The sequence below is a fragment of the Heloderma suspectum genome, chromosome 1, assembly GCF_057233095.1.
Source record: "Heloderma suspectum isolate Gila_16-S chromosome 1, 16-S_ref, whole genome shotgun sequence".
Lineage (NCBI taxonomy): Eukaryota > Metazoa > Chordata > Lepidosauria > Squamata > Helodermatidae > Heloderma > Heloderma suspectum.
This window is the reverse complement of record NC_139458.1, coordinates 299628964-299648854: the sequence shown is the minus strand read 5'-3', so window position 1 is coordinate 299648854 and position 19891 is coordinate 299628964. Positions and strand designations below refer to the sequence as shown.

The 19891-nt window shown below is 42.4% G+C and overlaps 1 protein-coding gene across 9 annotated transcripts in view; it reads right to left on the bottom strand.

Annotated features, from left to right (window-relative positions):
- The window catches only part of SENP6 (SUMO specific peptidase 6), a 73734-nt gene that overhangs the window by 18879 nt on the left and 34964 nt on the right, over window positions 1-19891 (bottom strand). For all 9 annotated transcript variants that reach the window (XR_014786595.1, XR_014786596.1, XM_084826912.1 and 6 more), the window contains 8 exons: window positions 18704-18737; window positions 14976-15161; window positions 10822-11048; window positions 9467-9573; window positions 9270-9386; window positions 5663-5785; window positions 3855-3947; window positions 2085-2518 (listed from right to left, as the gene is read on the bottom strand). Coding sequence is in view for 7 of the 9 variants with exons in the window: in XM_084826912.1 (XP_084683038.1) it covers window positions 2085-2518; window positions 3855-3947; window positions 5663-5785; window positions 9270-9386; window positions 9467-9573; window positions 10822-11048; window positions 14976-15161; window positions 18704-18737 (1321 nt within the window). In the remaining 2 variants the exon portion in view is untranslated. The remainder of the gene's footprint in view (window positions 1-2084; window positions 2519-3854; window positions 3948-5662; window positions 5786-9269; window positions 9387-9466; window positions 9574-10821; window positions 11049-14975; window positions 15162-18703; window positions 18738-19891) is intronic.

Genomic DNA, 19891 nt, shown 5'->3' with positions numbered 1-19891 from the left:
ATTATATGACCTCTTCCACCCTCTAGATATGTATATATAAAGAAAGACATGAATACTTATTTCGAGAAAAAACGTTCAGTATCTTAAGTAACCTGTTTTCTAATTTTGAAAAGAATAGTCTCCAACTTTCACATCCACATCTCCAGGAGGTGAAATACAAGGATGGACAAAAGAGGCCATCTTGTACTTACACAGGAAAGCTAATACAAATTAGTTTTGCATATTAATTTACCAAGCCAAATAGTAACACACAACCAGCGGTGTAGCAGTAACTCTTGAATCGCAGGAGCTCCTTGGGGGTGTGACTAAGGAGAATTTATAGTCATATCCCAAGGATATATATCTTTAAATCCTGGTTTTCTATTTTTTGTATTGAAAGGAGCTAAGACTCTGGTTAAAAATTCCATCATCAAACATAGAAATCCAAAATAAAAAACAATCAATAAAATCTCACAATTAAGTTAATGGAGCATGACTGCAATCCAATGCATAGTTCCCTGGGAGTAAGTTCCACTGAACTCAAGGGGTACTTACTTCTGACTGCATAAGTTCAATTTGTAAACACACTGAGCTTTAACAAAATATCTTCAGCAAGCTGAAAGGAAACCTTTAGCTTTTAATTAGAAATGCAAACCATCAAACTTGCAAAGAGTTACCATTTAAACTGCTAGGGAGAAGCAGGAAGCCCCTCAAACAGAATAAAAGTAGTACCCAGCCTCTTTCCTCATTCTCTAACTTGCTGTATACTAATCTTGTCACAAACAATAGTAAAACTTGAAATCTCCATTATCACATTATCCGCTTGCCAGAGCAATTACCCTGGTGTTCCAGGTGATAATAGGCCAGTTTGCACAATCACCATAGCCCACTGTGGTTTATTTAAGCCATGGTGGGTTGGGGATTGTGCCACTGGCCATTTTGAATATTCAACCTCCAGCGGGTGTGTGCTGGGGAGGGGCATGGCTTGTTGAAGGAGGCAACAATTCTCCAATAACCCACAGGAAAACCATGACAACCCCCACCAGGAGCTGAATATTCAAAATGGACACTGGCATGCACCGCAACCCACCATAGCTTAAATAGCCCACAGCGGGCTGCAGTGATCTTGTGAACCGGCCCAGTGTCATCACTCCTGGTCTGAAAAAGTCTCCGAGCTGTGCTCCCCACTCCACTCCACCACTGCACACACAACCACTTTTACTGTGAATCCACTGAAATGGTTGGAATGGTTTGAAGCACAGCTGAGGAAAAATGTGCAACCCCCCGCCCCAATGTTAGAGGGCTGGCTGATTTTAAAGAACTGCTAATATGAAGTTAGAAAGCTGCTTTATACTGAGACCATTTATTTATCAAAGTATTGTTTACTCTAACTGGCAGCTATTCTTTGGGGTTTCAAGCAGAGGTTTTTCGCAGCTATGCAGTCTGAGATGCTTTTAACTAACTAAAGATGCTGGGATTGAAAGTGGGACCTTCTGCATGCAAAGCATGTGCTCTGAGCTACTACCCCCTATGAGGACAAATGTGGAAAGACAAATACTATTTTGGTGACTTCAAACACAACAGACATCAGACCAGAGTTCTTTGTTTACCAGTTGCAATACTCAAAAATACAATTATACTAATGTTAACTATGTCCCTAATCCCCATGCAATCTAATTATAATCCTGTGTGCATGACATGGATGTAAAGAACTGCCAGCTGCACTGATGTGAATGAGGGAACTCTCTGTGGGCATGACATTTTGTAATAGGCTGCTACATTGCTAGTATTTTTCCAAGTGCAACTTGGTTTTATTTATATCCCACTCTTTTTTTAGAAAGCTCAAAGCAGTTTATATGGGGCACCAGCATTCCCATCCAATCACTGATTAGACCCATTCCCACTTAGTTGCAACAATGCTACAGCCTCAGGCCCCTCCAGATCCTTCACTGGGACTTATTTCGCTAATGAAGTACTTAAAACAATTAACTCCTAAGTTATATTGTTTATTAAGAGCAGATATCCTACTATTAATGTATCAAATTCCAAGAAACATTTTTGAACTCTGGATTCAAAAACAAACAGAGATAGGCAAGAATACACACCAGCAGCGTGGATGTGAGCTTTATGTTCGCTCTGCATGCCATTCACCTCTGAAGCCCTATGGTCATGTTTATGAGATACAGGTTCCACAGTTCTCAGTTCTTCTGTGGTGCTATTTAACTGGTTTTGTTTTTTAAAGCCACCTTTCACAGAAGGGCTTCTTTTGCAGTACAGGGACTCGTTCTCTTCAGCTTCTGTGCTTCTGTCAGTTAATGCTGAAATATGCTTCTTGTTCAGCACCTTCTTTGTTATTGTTGCAGAGGAGGATTGCTGTAATATATACAATTCACTAGGTAAAGGAGATGAAGTGCTTTGGTCTTGATCGAAAGAGGAAGATTTAACCTGTGGAGATATATTTTCCTGGTAGTATGGATTGGACTCACAGATTGGTTTCTCTAAACCTGGAAAGCAGATCACAGCCAAAAACCAATGTGCCCTGCAAAAGAAAAATAAATAACAGCTATCTTCATAACATGCTTATAATATTAAGCATGCTTATAATATTAAGCATGTTCTGCCTTCCCTTACTGACCAACAAAAATGTGTTACGGCCAGGCCCTCCCTCCCCCATAGGCACGGTCTTGTCCCTTACCTCATTTTACATCTCTAAAACACAACAAGAGGTCAGGGGGAAGTCTCCTGCTCCTCTCTAAGCATAGAGATGGGAGGAGGAGGCACAAAACAAGCCCCTGCTCCCCAACAGTTCAGCACCACAGGTAGGGCAAAGACTTGAACTTCCTCTGGGCCCCACAGGTGCTCTGATCTCAAAGCACCCATGGGGTGTACAGCAAGTTGACTCATCTTCACCTCAGAGCTGCAAGGAAGAAGTGGATGTGCATTGGCTTGCTCTACCTCAGTGCACAACCAGTACTTGAAGCTTTTGTCAGGCACACAGGCAAGACCACATACCTCCACCTCCCCACTCCAACTCCAAGCAGGAATGAAGAGGTAAAGATGTGGGGACTTGCTCTACCTCTGAACCCAACAGTTGCTTCATGCTTGGTGTGTCTGTCAAGAGCAACGGCAAGTCCACATGCACTGGTCTCCCCAGCTCTGAGCTGCAACAGAGAGGAAGAGGCACATCTGCTTACTCTGCTCCTGTGCAGGACTGACGATTGGGAGCATCTGTCGTATGCAGATGCAAGCCCAGATGCCTCCATTTCGCCTCTCCAGCTTAGAGCTGGAGACAAGAGGCAGGAGCTCATAGTTGGAGAGAGGAAACAGCCTGGTGAGCTGGAGACAGGAGACAGCTTGGCAAGTGCAGAGCAAAAACAAATTCAAGGCTTCCGCAGAGCTTTGGGGTTAGGGAGTGGTTTATCCCCTCTAAGCTTCAGGTTTGGAAAAAGCCTTGGGCTCACCTTACTTGCCAGAGCCCAGCTCCTTTCTCACCCTGGCAAGGGTGGCAAGAAGCCTAATTAATCATTTAGTACAGATCAAATTTCCAAATTTGGGTTGTTCTTTTTTTTAATCCATAGCTTGAGCATCTTTGCTGGAAACACTCCGGGCACATTAAGAGATTAATGGCAAGCCATGTTAACTCTGGTTAACATGCAATTGGCAACTTTAAATTATCTTCTTTGCATGCACTAAAGAGGGAGCCTCCAAGCCTGAGATTTCCTGCAGCGCAGGACCATATAGCAGACCATGTTTGTTGTTTCTTCTGAATACAGCCAGTTGGCAATATCCAAGGGAACCAAGCTTTTGAGCATGCCCATTGTCACGACTCAAAAGAAATGAAATTCCAGTGCTACACATATGCAAGCCCTACTTACGCTTCATTAAGGGGAACAAAAATAAAATCTTTTTCAAAAATATCAACATGTCGTGTCCATGTTTTCACTCGGCCATGCCGTTTCTGCTGAATTCTGTGAACATATGAATAGGAAATAACATACAATTATAATCCTTCTGTAGATATTTAGGGGATTGTCTACTCTCTTCTTCCTGCATTGAGAATTCATCTATCAGCCAAATTTCAAGGCACCAACTGTTTAAAGAGGTTTATGGCCCACGTTGCATTTTGTTTGGGCAGGAGTAATATCTTTTTAAAAGTTAAAATGAACTGCTAAATAAACACACTAGCCATAATGTCCAGCTGTTATCTGTTATATCATTGACTACAATGGGGATGGGTGGATTGGGGGGGGGGGAGCTAGGTGCTAATTTCTGCCCTGCAGAACCCATACCCCACTGAACTGGCTGTCAAAATTTGGCAATGTGGTGGTAGAAAAAAAACCAGTCTCTGAAACAACGTTTTAGCATGCACATTGGTTTAAAGTAAAATTGCAGTCCTAGAAATATCCATGCAGCGTGATTTTACTTTAAAACATGAGGCGTGCTCTTTGCACACCTTATTTGAAAGGGATATCGCAGTTTTTCCACAAACACATCCCCACTTCACCATCAAATTTCGACAGCAAATTCAGCAATGGGGCAACAAAATCAGCCAGGTGGCCCACATGTGGCTGTATTCCAGGGATAGGGAACCTCTGGATATGGCCCCCAGGGTTCCCCATCTGGCCCACCAGCTTCTTCCCCAGGACCCGCCCCCTCTCCTGACACGGTAAAGCTTTCATCTCCTATCAGCTGCTGAATGAAGATAAGAGCTTGTCCCTGCAGGGGAGAAGAGGAAAACCTGGAGAAGAAGCTTCTGAGTGATTCAGAACCTGCTTAATGTTGAGGTTTGTCCCGCTTACTTGTGAGTAGATACGAAGAGGCTTGGTTCTTGGAGGCTATTTGAAAGTGCTGCTGAGTGATTTGGTCCTGCTCATTTCTGAGTAGGCTTAAGATCTGTAATAATCACATTTTGGCCCTGACCACAAACAAAATGTGCCCCAGCAAGACCTTACTCAGATTGGAACGAGCTCCCCCAAGTCCTTACCCAGTTTGGAATTTGGTCCTCAGGCTGAAAAAGGTTCCCCATCTCAATCTACTAGCTCATATAAAAAGCATGTTGCCATTTTGTCCTTCTACACAATTTATGTCAAACATCTGCCACATGTTGATCTGATTTAGACATAATGCTAAATTATGGTTTAGGATTACAAAACATGAGCCTCAGAGTTCTGCTCTCCCCTCCTCCCTTCCCTTCCTCTGGCATATCTGTAAGACTGGAAGCTTTTACTTCCATTTTCGATTAACCATGGTTTATTTTTGTGTCGAATCCCAACACTTTAAAATTCAACCGCAGCCAGCATGACTAATCCCAAACCCAGCCAGCATGACTAATGGTCAAGGATAATGGGAAATGTAGTCTCACATCTGGGGACTGTGGGTTTGAAAAGCCTGGTTTAGGGATACAAACATAAACCATAGTTCGAAGTTTTCTTCTTTCCCTAAAGCATGGGTAAGACTAACCAGAGTTTACCCAGGTTCAGTCAAAACAATTAACTGCAGTTAGCTAAAAACAGAAGCAAATGCTTCCAATCTACTTGGACCACCCAGGAGGAGGAGTGCACAAGTTCAGACCTCATTCACATGATGCTAAGCTATGACTCAGCATTACATCAGAACAAGGCCATTGTTTCCACAAGGGCTGGAAACTGGAATTCCACAAATATATATTTTAAACCAGATTTACGTGAGTTTTGAGGTTTCTTGAAGGTTTCTCCTTTCTCTTTGATTAAGGCGTTTGTAGAAGAAGGAACTGAACACATGAATCCTATCAGCATCTTCTTTTTTCAACTTTTCAAGCACCAGATACCTTTATTTTGAAAAAAGGAACCAACACACAAAGATTTGTTTCCAGTGCCTTCATTTTTGTCTACAAATATCTATTCTTCTAAATAAGGCTACTACATGCTAGACATCCATCTAGACAAAAACAGCTTGCCAAAGAGGTACAGAATTTCCCACCAAATTAGAATTAACTGTAAGGGACAAGAAGAAAACTGACAAGACCTTTTGGATTTCATAGGAAAAATCAGCTTCCAAATTTGAGAGAGGGATTAATTGGTGCAAATGAATGCAGATGAATCCTAACAACACAAAGAACTGGTTTTAACACAGGTAAAAATCTAATGATCGATCTTTAAAATACCTTGATTATGGACTGCAATACAAAGATCTGGATTATAACATTTCGAATATACCACAGTTTCTTATATAAATGTTGTTTCTTATTACTTATTCATTCAATTTATATCCCACCTTCCCACTAAAAAAGTATAAAAATGAAATATAATACTTAAAGTGGGTAACAATGAAAAGATAAACAAAATTATAATTAAATCCACCAATATAAAAACCACCAAATACAAGCACATACATAAAAAACGTCAGCTTCCATGAGATTGCTGCCTTTCAAATAGCCTGATTCTAAGCGATATAGGACAGGGGTCAGCAATGTGGCAGGTGATAGGACCCCACCACCATCACCTACCAGACACCTTCCCCCAGCCCGCTTACTTACCTGCCGCTCACTTCTGCAGCCAGGAAGCAGGAAGCACACGTGCAGCAGAAGTGGTGGTGGTTGGCAGCAGAAGTGGCAGCAGCAGCGTATGGTGTGTAGCCAGGGGAGGACAGCAGAAGGAGGAAGCATGTGTGAGGGCAGGAGACGTGGCAGGAGGGTGCGTGCTTGCAGGAGGTTTGGTTGGTGGGGGCAGCTGGCAGAAGTGGTAGAGACAAGCGTGCAGGCAGGCAGAAATGCAAGGGCAAGCATGCAGGTGGCCGTTGGGGGCAAATGTGTGAGTGAGAGGAGTGGTGTGTGGAGGCAGGCAGACAGGCATGGAAAGCAGAAGTGGCAGGGGTGAGCAGGCAGCAGCAGAAGTGATGTGCAACTGGAGAAGGGCATGTGCACTGGTGGGCAAGGAGGAGAAGGAAATCTTAAGGCAAGGGAGGAGAAGGAGCAAGGAAAGAAGAAATCTGGGTGGGGGGAGAAAAGAGGAAATCCCCCCCCATGACAAAAATGACAAGTGTGTCCACGGGCCCAGAAAAAAAAAAGGACAAATGTGCCCACAGACCCAAAAAGGTTGCCTACCTCTGGGGCAGGGCTTTATAAGTCTAAACCAGCACTTTGAGTTGTGTCTAGAAAGACTGGTAGCCAATTAAGCTGTAGTAAATGCTCCCTATAACAATAACATGCTCCCTATAACAAGCTCCAATCTGTTTAGGCTGCAGCTAGAGTTTCTGAACACTTTAAAAAAGCAGCTCTATGCAGGGTGTGTTACATTAGTTCAAAAGGGATGTAATTACTTCAGCTGGTTCAAAATATGGCACCTAAGTTGTTCTCAGGGAAGCCCTGTGGAGACCGTATTACGCTGGTTTTAAAATCGTTACACTGGCTGCCAATTTGTTTCAGAGCAAAATATAAAGAGCTGGTTCTTACTTTTAAGGCCTTACATGGTCTAGGTCAAGGTACCTTAGGGAGTGCCTTCTCCCCTACGTCCCAGTCCACCACCTAAGGTTCACTGAGGGCTATCAGCACCAGCTGCCTAATGTGAGATTAGAAGCCACACACAAGATAACTTTTTCCTTTTCCACCCCTCAGTTGTGGAATGACCTGCTGATTGAGATGTGCCTGCTGATCTCTTTGAAGGTTTTTAAGCAGGAATTAAAGACTTTATTATTCCGGCAGGCCTTCCCTTTTTGGAAGTGTTCCTCCTTGTTAACTCTTGTATACTGTTGTTATGCTGTGTTGGGTTTTTTGTTAAATCGTTTTTAACTCTGTATGCTGCCTAGAGTATTTGCATATAGGTGAGTTATAAATTGAATAATAATAATAATGATGATGATGATGATGATGATGATGAAGAAGAGCAGCAGCAGCAGGAGCAGCAGCAGGTGTCACTGTGGCTAGGTCTGGCATCTTCAGGAATGAGTACAGTTTTTGCACCAGCCTTAACTGTTAAATGCACTCCTGGCCAGCACCAAAAACCAGGCATCCAGGGTTGGGGCTGAATCCAGGCGTACACCCAAGCTCTGAACCTGAGTCTTCAAAGGTAGTGTAACCCCATGCTACACAGGCTGAATCCCTATTCCCTGATTTGCCTTTTGATTGACCAGGAGCACCTCTGGCTTATCTGGATTAAGCTTCAATTTGTTTGTCCTCATCCAGTTCATTACCGATATCAGTATGTTGATGTGAGTACACTGATTTAGATCTTAAACAGCTCCCTTGGATTTAGAAGGAAGAGAAAGATACGAGTTGGGTGTAATCAGCATACTGGTGGCGCTGAACCCCAGAATTCCACACAAGCTCTCCTAGCAGTTTCATGTATGTTAAATACCACAGGAGACAAAATGGAACCCCGAGAAACATCACAGGCCAATGGCAAAACTATTGAATGAGAGCCCCCCAGCACCACCTTTGGAGATCATCCCTCCAAGAAGGGTTGGAACCACCATAAAATGGTACCTCCAAGTCCCCTCCCAGCTGGGCAGTCCAGAAGGAACAGCCCAGCTGATGGTACTGAAAGTTGCTGAGAGGTCCAACAAAGTCTACATGCTCCCCATGTCCAGTTCCTGATGTGATACTGAGTTGGTTTGCAGCATCTGTTTATACTGGCCGGGACACTTCTTTTGTATCAGGCTCCTGGATGGATGCCTGTATCTTTATTCCACGAGCATTATCTTGGCTGTTAAGTGTGGGTTTTGATTATTCACCTTTAAGTAATATTGAAACAGATCGATCTAGATAATCCACATCATCCAGAAACCACTCATACACCACCAACACTCCAGCACCTTGCACAACAATGCAATACTGGAGACTGAGTGAAGGTGAGAGTTCCCAAGGGCAACTATGCTCTGAAGCTTGCACACAGTAAGGTTCCTCTCAACAAGTGCACAAGCAGTAATTACTGCAAGATAACGTTTTGGCAAAATCAACATTTATTCACTAAAACCTAATATAAATATCCTAAACCAGATAATTTTTGGCATTCAACATATAATTCTAAACATTCTACTGACCTAAAGATCAAGTCAAACTAGCACTCAGTCAGCACTATAAAATCATATATTTAAAATATATATTTAAAATCATATATTTAAGGCCAGTATATAATGGAAGAGATTGATACAATAGTAGGCAAATATACATTATTCAAAATTTAAGGAATGTTTCAGTTATCAACATCAGTGCCTCATAATTATCAACTCAATTAGCTGCCCTGAGTGCTATTTTCTTGGCACAAAGAACCAATAAATAATAAACTGCCTAAGTAAAATAGAATCACACAACTTACTTTAAATAAAAATCAATGATTACGTCATTTAAAAATTCTCCTTCATTTAAGCAATGAAGATCTTCATTGGTGACAGAAATACCACCTTTTGATGGAGGAGGGGGATATACTATCAATCTGCAAAGAAAAATATGTTAAATAAATACAGAACTCTTCAAATGTAGGAAATAATTACAACATGCAGGATGAGCTCTTACTTTTCTATAGGACCAATAAAGACTGTATGTGGTTCCCCACTTTCATCATCATCAAAAAACTGGAACTGTGTTGTATTTTGAAGCTGCATCTTGGATTCAGGGACAACCTTAGAAAAATTAACATGTAAGAAGTCATAAAGTACTAAAATCCTTACCACTTCCCAAACAATAAGGAATTCCGCTTTTTCTAGAACAGTATCTTGAAACCAAATGAATATGTATTCTAACACAATGGGTTGATTCAGACATAGCACTCCCAGCTTAATAAACCATGGTTTATGAAGCAGAGAATGACTGCTGGGCCCATACACGCCTCACTTGCCCCTCCCGTCTTCCACTTGAACTTCAGCCTCAGCACAGAGATTCTGATTTGTTTAAACCAGAGTATTCCATTATGTCCAAAACAGGAAATTCTAGTTTAATGTCAGCGTACTAACCAAGATATGGGCAGAGGAAACCTTAGGTAGGGAAGGGGGGATTGAAATGATGTACAAACTGAGACATCTGAAGTCCCGTCAACTTGCCTCAGCCAGGTTGGGAGGTGTGCATGGGGATTACCTGAAAATAGGACCAGCAGATTTGGATTGTTTTGAATGTCTACACATTTAAAGCAAGGGTGGGGGAGGGAGATTAACTATGCCAACTTTAGGAGGCATGAAGAGGCTTTGGATCCAGTGGAACCAAGGCTGCTTACAAACATTTTACGTTGTACCACCAACAAACACACTGCTGGCAGTAGATGGATGCCAGTGGAGCTTTTCATAGGCATACAGGGACCTCTGCAGACATGCCCCCACTGGCACAATTCCTCTCTGCTGATGGATGGGTACTTCCACCCCACCCAACCTCCTCCATCCAATGGATCTGCAGGTTAGGATTGCACAGGAACAGATCTTAGCTCAACGTTTTGGTTAGTAGACGAACATTACACCAGAGTTTTCCATTTGATGTAATAGGGAAGTCTGGTTTAAACACAGTTGCTCTTGGCTTCATGCTTTATGAAGCCTAGAACATTACATCTAAGCTGGCCCAATCAAAAAATTAAAATAGCCTGAAAAATATTAGTAAGACGACCTCTCCATTATCTGAAATACCATACTGGTGGTATCATGAGACATGGAAAAAGAGAAGAGTCTAAAGGAAGTAAACACTTTTCCCCCCATATCTTAGGCTTTATAATAAAATGTTTGTTTTTGCAGTTTTACAAACGAAAAAATAGGTGCTTTGAACCATCACCTTTAATAAAATATTTTCGTGAAAAATATAGGAGCAAAAGACATTGCAAATAGTATTTGTAAATTAATGACATCACAACTTATTTAATGTAGTCCAAATTTTATAAAAAGAAGTAGTACATGTTTTGTTTTGCCTTCTTTATGAGCAGTGTTTCCTCTAGAAGTGTCTTCAAAGGATTTTGTAAAGGCCACAAGCCTACTGTTTGCTTCTTCAAAAGTAATTTTCACAAAAAAATCAGAGATGTTGTTCTTGATACCAATATCAGTGATAATTTTTTCAAATATTGCATTTGCATGAGGATCAAGGCCTGTCTCAAAAATTAAAATGATGTATTGTTCTTCTGGATCTATGAAAAAAGAAAGTAGACCATTTACTACACATTTAAAATCATAATGCATTTTATAGTTCAGGTTCTTCAATATAAGTCTGCACTGCTTAATAACTAGAAATAATCAACTACAAGTGAAGTGATCTCTTGTTCAACACACTGAAGGTAAGAAATTTCCACATGAAAAGGGAACATAGCAGTACTGATCACAAGGGTGGGTGGAGAAAGTGAGATTTAGATGTTGATGCCATTTTGTGTGGAAAAAGGCAGCTTGAGCCCAACAGCACAAACACAGCGTTGTACTGCATTCAAACATCTCTGAACTGATGGCTACTGTGACAAAAAATAATCTGTGAATTTCCTTTCAAAGTAAATGACCTGGTTCACATGCTGCAACAGCCTACCATGGCTTAATTTACCCACGAGGGTGTCTCAACGTGCTGGGAGCCACCATTTTTGCATGGTGTTTCAGGCACCCAGCTTGTCATGTTGTGTGAACCCAGGTGGCAGGGGTTGTCTGACAGTTAGACAACCCTCAAATAACCCATGGGTTGTTTTAGTGTTATTTGAGGGTTGTCTAACCCTCAAACAACCCCTGCTCTCTGGGTTCACATGACACAAGCCACAGCAAGTTGGGAACCTGCATGCACCATGCAAAAACAGTGCCCATGGGCACCCAGCACAATACTACAGCTCCCACAGGTAAACTAAGCCACAGAGGTCAGTCATGACATGATAACAGGCCCAATGGCTATTCATTTAATTTTCTCTGGAAATGCATCTTCCTTCTGCTTTTCAAAATAACTAGGCTATAGCAAAATTTGGAAGAGACAACATTTACAATGACTTCAGAAGTTAGTCACACTCTTTTGGGGGTTTTATAGGAAGTCAAATGAGACCCTATGTAGCAAAGCAGTGTTTGAGAAGGGGGAGAGCAAATATTTGCCAACAAGAGAAATACAAAAGTTATCACTATGTTACCTCAGATGCACAAGAAGATGTGTAATAGGGTGCGCACAAGATTTGGTTTGAACCCTGCACTGGCAAATTTGGAAAGCAATCCAATTCAGCTCAGACCACTTTGGAGGCTGCCCAGTTCAACTCAGGTCTCAATCCGAACTCACTTTGTGAAATCTGAAGCTTCACACCTCGCCATTGACTATCATTGGGAAAATCAACAAATGGCTACAACCTTTTTATTTCTTGGCAGAATTGGATGAAATTTGCAGACCTAGTTGCCCCATTTGAGGGAATAAAGCCTTCCAAATTTCAGGCAGATAGGTATAGGGGTGAGGGATGCAGATTCTATATCTGTTGAATGGGGGACCACCAGAACAGCAAGGGGAACACTTGGAACTGGTGACTGTGACAGCTCTTCCCCGCCTTTCACCACAGAAATGCTGCTGCCTCTTTCAAGGGAGCTACAAGGGGTATCAAAGAGATCCTCCTCCTCAGCTAGAAAGTCCACCACATCTGACAGTTCCTCAGATACCTCTACAACAGTATGTTGGCTTCCCCTCCCTCTTCACCCAATAGAGTTACTAGTGCCACATCGCTGCTGCTCTGGTCGTCTCCTCCTTAACAAAAAGCTCCTCTTTGCAGTGGCAGCAGGCTGGGTCTCACTAGCAGCAATAGCCTCAAAGCAGAGGAATCTACCAGGGCTGCTTTTGCTGCAAACTATCACTGCTCCTGCCTCCAACAGTGAAGACAGCGAGTGCATTTTAATTTCATGGGGGGAGAACTCCTCTGGCTAGTGCCAACCAGCTGTCACCTCTGCCTCTGGGGACACCACCATCAAAATCACCATCATGAATGTGTTTCCTGTTGCTGACTAGGACATAACACTTTACTGTGTGCTTAGAAATAGTTATTTACACACACACTTCAAAATTAAACTGAAACCTAATAAGGATTTTAGGGTAAGACTGGTTTGGAAAGCAGAGGATTTTAGCAAATTATTGTTTGGAATAACGAAGGAAACTGTTTAGTGATAGATAAGACATGTACTGGTAAGAAACAAAAGCTAAAAACCACCTAAATGCCACCATAACTCTTTAAATGTTCCTGCTCAGAAGAGTGAGAAGTAGCAAACAGCACAGAAGCTAGACCTGTCAATCACAAAACTACATCTCCCCTTTTCCCCATCCTGGGGAGAGAGGGGGACGGGGGGAGAGGGGGAGGGAGGGAGATGGAAAGCTTGTGGATAAACGTTGAAATTTTTGCACAGACACACAGTCTGTGTCTACCAATTTCTTGCAAACCTTCGGGAGGACCCACATTTGCTTCAGACAAATCCCAAATCTGTCCAAATCAGCCTGATTTGACTTGGAATTGATCTGAATCTAATGCACAGCCCTAATGTGCAACTTACTTGTGGTTTTGCATATTGAGCAAAGATATTCTCAGATGGAAAAGATCTTTAATTCCAAGCTGACCATGCCTATCTATTCCCAGAAGCAACAACCTACACCCCAAACTTACCTAGTAGCTGAGCTCAGTTGTCTCCTCTGACCTAATCTTTCTTGTAACTAAACTCAAGATTTTGCAGATGTTCCTTCTCTGGCTGCTTACTGTGGTCTGCTAGCAGAAATCCTTTAAAATGTCATGTCTGAAGCCAGACATAGCACGCAACAAAACAAAAGGTGAACAGAAGGTGGATGGATAAAAAAAAGCCCCCCTTTCTGCAAGGAAATGGAGAAAGAATCTTGCAGATCTTGTGAACTATGTTATCACCTGGTGAATTTCAGGACAGAAATTCCCCATGGCACTCATGCTCCTCCCTGCTTGCTTTATTAATGAGGAAAACACGATTTTACAACACTTCAATCTGTACTACAAGAACTTAGTGACAGGGCTGTCTCTCTCAGTTACTCACACTTCTTCTTTGTGAGTTTCCTCACAACTCCAGCAAGCAAATAGCTGGTTTTCGTTCTGGGCAGGCTGGATAAAGAGGCCTACTTTTTAGACTGAAATCTACACTGATCTACATGAAATTGACAATACATCTGAGTGCTGCACGTAAACATTGTATTAAATAATCCACTATTTTCAGTAGCGTAACTCTGGCATGAAAACTTTAGGAATGGTTTTCTAACAAAAAATGTATGCATCTGAAATGTGCTTTATTAGCTTTAAATTAAATTACTCAAAAGATAAGCACATAAGCATGTAAGAACTGCACCATCAAGTACAAAGCAGTCCATATAAGTGTGTTATTTAGAAGAAAGGAAAGGAAAGGTTTCTCGTGTGCAAGCACCGGGTCATTACTGACCCCTAGAGGGACGCCGCTTGCGCTGGCGTTTTCATGGCAGACTATAGCGGGGTGGTTTGCCATTGCCTTCCCCAGTCGTGACTACCTTTCCCCCAGCAAGCTGGATACTCATTTTACTGACCTCAGAAAGATGGAAGGCTGAGTCAACCTCAGCCGCCTACCTGAGACCCAACTTCCGCTGGGATCGAACTCAGGTCGTAGGGAGAGTTTCGGTTGCAATACTGCCACCTACCACTCTGCGCCACACGAGGCTCTAGTATTAATTTATATATACATATTCATATACAGGATACCTTTAGGGCATGGCCCTCACAGTAAGATGAGCAATGAAAAATATACTAATTTGTCACCAACATGCTCCAGACAAAAGCATTTATATCACAAGAAGATTTTGCAGTGCAAGGAGTTAAAAGCCTCTACTAGGAAAATGTACCAGCCTACTCATGCAGGTTTTTATAGCCATCACCTCTGCTAAGCCAATACTATTAACCTGAATATAGTAATGAATACTGATTCTGGTAAAATGTGACAACTAGATTCTTCCAGTGTTATATAAGTGGTTTTCAAAGAACTGTATGAAAACTAATTAAGTTTACTGATATTCTGCTCAATACATCTCTCTTTAGAAAATTTAAAGACAACATCATAAGTCTGAACAACAAAGGTTCACTTACTTGCTCCTTTACAGTCATACCAGACGTTATCCTTCTCCCTGTTCATCTTCAGATGGGATCTCAAGGTTTGGCAGGCAGCAGGTATAGTTTGCAGGAAAACTACTGGCAACTTGCGTACACCACACCATTCACACTTTGTAAGTTCAGAGGTTTTTAAATCAATATCACTGGTATCATTTTCTGACTCTAGAAAGTTAGAAAAATAATAATAACATTAGATAAGTATCAACAGACGCTGCTACAGGTAAGATTGCTCTGGTATCCCCTGATATATCAAGCCTACATGTCTCTTTACTTCTCTTGCCATGTTTTGAACTGAAATCTATTAAATAGATTCACAAGGAATCATTACTATTTCCAAAGACTTTTAAAAAATCTAAAAAGGAAATGACAAAAGACTCAGAAAATATTTGCACCCCTTGGACTGCCCAATATTATAAGGAATAAAGCCTGTCACTTGCAGAGTTAAGCATATTTTACATAAGTCACAACATATAAAGCTGGAACTAGGAGTGGTATCCAATTAATCCTTCCCACCGATGGAACAGCAGAGGGGACCCTGCAGAACAGATTTTGCAGGTGTGGAGGCCTGCAGCGGGGGAAGAAAGGAGGGGAAAGTCTCACTGTACAAGCAGAAATCTGCTTGCACAGCACTGGATGATGCTCTAATGTTCAGCAGCAATCATAGGGGCTTGGATTGAAAACAGCAATAATACAAGCAGAAGGAGCTGCACAAGGAGTGCCCAGCGCTACTTCCCCCTCTCGCTACAAACTACTCATCCCAGACCACTCTGGAGCAGCTTTTGGGAGGCACAGAGGGTTGCAATAAGGAGGAGGAGAAAATCCTTGTTGTGGGTAAAACTCCACTTGCACATTTCTTTGGATCCAAGCCAGGAATCCCAATCTTGTGTTTGCCTCCAATGCACAAAACACAGTCAGAACATAGCATCTGCAGGGGGGAAACTGACAAGCGGGAAGGCAACTGGCAATACTTAACCCTTCCCCCACTTAGGTTATTTTTATCTGCCATCACCAACACTTTCCCCCACTTCCAAACCTCTAAGCACCTCTTCCCATATGAGACCCTTACTTGTATTTTATTTATTTACTACATTTGTATACCGCTCCTCATCCAAACAGATTCCGGAGCAGTGAATACAAGAAGTACAATAGTAAAGAAGATAAAAGATTAAAACACCATATTAAAATTATTAAAAACAAAATGCCAATAAAAACTGTGGTTGGTCATTTAAGGACTGCTTCCTGGAACACAACTGTTTTCAAGAAGTGCCGGAAACAACACAGTGTTGGTTCCTGCCTGACCTCCAGGGGCAGGGAGTTCCACAGGTGCAAAGCCACCACACTGAAGGTGGACTCAGATTGGCCATGGGTCCATGCGGAACCACCAGGAGCATGCCCTCTGATGAACTCCGTGACTGGGCAGGTTGGTAAGAAAGGAGGCGCTCTCTCAGGTATCCTGGTCCCAAGTTGTTTAGGGATTTGTACAAGTAGGGATTTGTTTAAGTTGTTTAGGGATTTGTTTAAGTAATACCTTAAACCTGGCCCAGTAGCGAATGGGCAGCCAGTGAAGTTCCCTCAGCAAAGGAGTTGCATGCTGAAAAGGGGCAGCTCCCGACAACAGCCAAGATGCTGCGCTCTGCACTAGTTCCAGCTTCCAGAGCAGCCTTAAGGGCAGCCCCACATACAGCGCATTGCAGTAATCCAGTCTTGAGGTTACTCACGCCTGTACCACTGTGGCCAAGCTATCCCTGTCCAGGAGAGGCCATAGTTGGCAAACCAGCCGAAGCTGGTAAAAGGCACTCCGAGCTGCCATGGCCACTTGGGCCTCCAGCAACAATTATGGGACTAGGAGTACCCCCAAACTACGAACCTGATCTTTCAGAGGGAGTGCAACGCCATCCAGAACAGGCAATGAGCCTATCTCCCTGACATGGGAACCACTCACCCACAGAGGTTCCATCTTGCCAGGATTCAGTAGCTCTGTTCAGATGCACATTGGGGAAGGGTGGGTAGGCTAACCATAGTGCATGGTGGTTAGCACTAACCACTGTGAGAGCCCCTGCCACATGTGCAGGTAACCACAGTCCACAGTCCTAACCACTCACTAACCACCATGGTTACTGCTAAACTCTGCAGTCCTCTGGACAGGCCACCATGCATCCCAGCAACCTCAGTGGAGGAAACTGCTATGAGCAGCCATTTTGGGGCCTCAGCAGAGGAAGTTGCTGCAGGCAGCCATTTTGGTGCTTGGTGCTATAGCAGCAGCCAGTGGCCGGCTTGGGGCTGCAAGTGGCCATTTCATGGGGGCCAGGGGGTGCAGATTTGGGGGCAGGGGTGCCGTTTGAGGCAGGGATAATGCTGCTTGGCCAGCTGCCGGATGGGCATGAATTCATGCCATTTATCATGGCAGACACAGGCGCTTGTGTCTGGGGGTGCTAAGTGCTCAAGGTCTCTGTGCTAATAACAGTGGTGTGGGATCAAAAACATCTTTTCTCCCCAAGCGCTTCTCCAATTTTTGTACTGCAGACAGGGATGGAGCGAGACGAGGCTGGTTTTTGGCTGCTGCATCATGTGCTGCTAGGTAGACTTCGACCATGGAGATTTGGAATCCTGGCAGGACGGCCGCTCTTGCTGTGGAGCTCTATGGTACCACTTAAGTTAACCATAGAGGCCTGTTCAAACTTGACATTAAGCCATAGTTAACGCCGCTAACCATGTTGCAGCAAGTGGTTAGTGAGCATGGTTAGTCCATGGTTAATAAACCACCATGGTTGGGGGAAAAAGCCATTCAGACATCATGCTAAGCCATCATGGTTAGCTCAAAAACACTAACCATCATGCTAAGCCACCATGGTTAGCTCAAAAACACTAACCAGTAAGTTTCAGTTTACTGGCCCTCTTCCAGCCCATTACTGTGCACTGATCCAGGACTTGCACAGCCTCTCGTCATTCAGATGTTACAGGGAGAGTTCTGTGTCTTCAGTGTACTGAGGGCACTTAGCTCCAAATCCCCTAATGACACTCTAATGGTATGGGAAACGATTTGGGTAGGTCGCTACCTAGGCAAAGTAGGGATTCTTTATGTTTTAAAAATACATTGCTACCGAACAGTGTAATTATGATTATGTTTGGGGGGTTTAGTTGTATTTTGTGCGATTTTTAATCATACTTTTGGTATACTGCCCTGGTATCTGCAAGGCTGAAGGGCGGTTTAATGAACAAGTAGATAATTCTATAACATTTGCTCATTTTTGTTTTCAATTATTGTAGGCCACCTCAAGCAATGGTGTAAAAGTTCTAACATTACATTATCTTCAGTGCTAAGCAGATTAAATCAAAAACTCCAGGTCCAACTATATTATCCTTTCACCATTTCTGCCACTTACACAGCTGCTGTTTTTGAAAAAAAGCAGACCAGCTGTTTTAAGCTAGGCATTACAAGCTGCCTAAATTCTTTTCACTGGGATTTTTCAGTGTCTTGCTGATTGGGCATGATGCAAAACGCCCCCAGGAACAGTATACTGTCATTCTGATATTATTTCTTAATGTTAAAGACTCATAATAATCATCTGCTAATTTGGGTCCTTATTTCACACTGAATGACTATGCAGGAAGAAAGACAGATGTAACCAAAGAGCACTGTATTTAACTACAACATACATAAGCAAGTGGAGAAATTCATCATGAGAGTGGGGGAAAATACTAACCTTCCAAACGTATCTTGATATAATCTAGGCAAAACTGAAAAAGAAAATCTTTATTACTGAAGTTATACAGCCTCTCATTAACAACCTTTCCCAAACTATATTTCAAAACCAAAAGCCTCAGCTCAAACAAGAATGAAAATTGCATCTTCTGACCTAAACACCCTGCCCTCTAGCCTAGATATTTGGGGGCTTCTTGAGATTACTCAGATGTGAAAGAAATGCATTTTTAAGAGGTTCCCAGGACATAGCAAAGTATTGTGTGTGGTTCTTACACTCATTTTATAAACGTTTAAGAACTGATAGCTTTCCAAACCTGCAGGGACAATTATTTTTTGTTTGTTTCAACTGGACTTTTTCATTGGGGTGGAATGTTAGTGTTGCTGCTCAATTCAGGTGGAACTAGTTGTTGTTTTTTCTGTAAAGATTTTGAGTGTGGCTCCTGAACATCTGCGAAGTATGAAATGTCCTATGTTTCAGAAGTAGGAAATTTGATCCTCCAATCTATTTAAGTTTAATCACCTGTGGCCTAGCTTCAGTCTACACATATCCCAAGTTTACTCAACTCATTACAAGTACAGATGGAATCATCTTAAACTGTACTACACATGTACCACACTGAGTGTCACCATCCCTTTTCCGAGGTATGCATACTACAGATGATACACATGAACAATGCTCTTATAGATGGCCATTTCCTTGTCTCTGGAGGAGAACCTAGGGAATTCAGAACCAGCAGAGACTTATTCATGCTATTTTTCTTTTTAAATTATTGCTGGACTTCAGTGCACCCATATTTGCTGGAAAGTATGCTTCTTTACCAGTTTCAACTTACTTGGATTTTTGTTTTGGAACGATATAAAAGCAGATTTGAATATCCATTATGCTGCTTTTTGTTTGAAGAAACAAGAAGGCTAAAGGTTATATTTTGTGAGAGCTCAGTGCATTTAATAAAAGTTGCATTAGGAGCTACTCCTATCAGAATCTACAAATTGCTGCATTACACACATAATCACCCAACCCAATCTTCACCTTGATTTGAGCACTGGACACTTGATTTATCTTCTCTTACTAGCACTTCTACCCCAGTCCTCAGTGAATTCAACATTCACGTTGCTAACCTACTTGTGTCCTGCTTCTCTTCCTAATCTCCTCCTTTGGGCTCCATATTTGGACAGACTCCCGACCTAG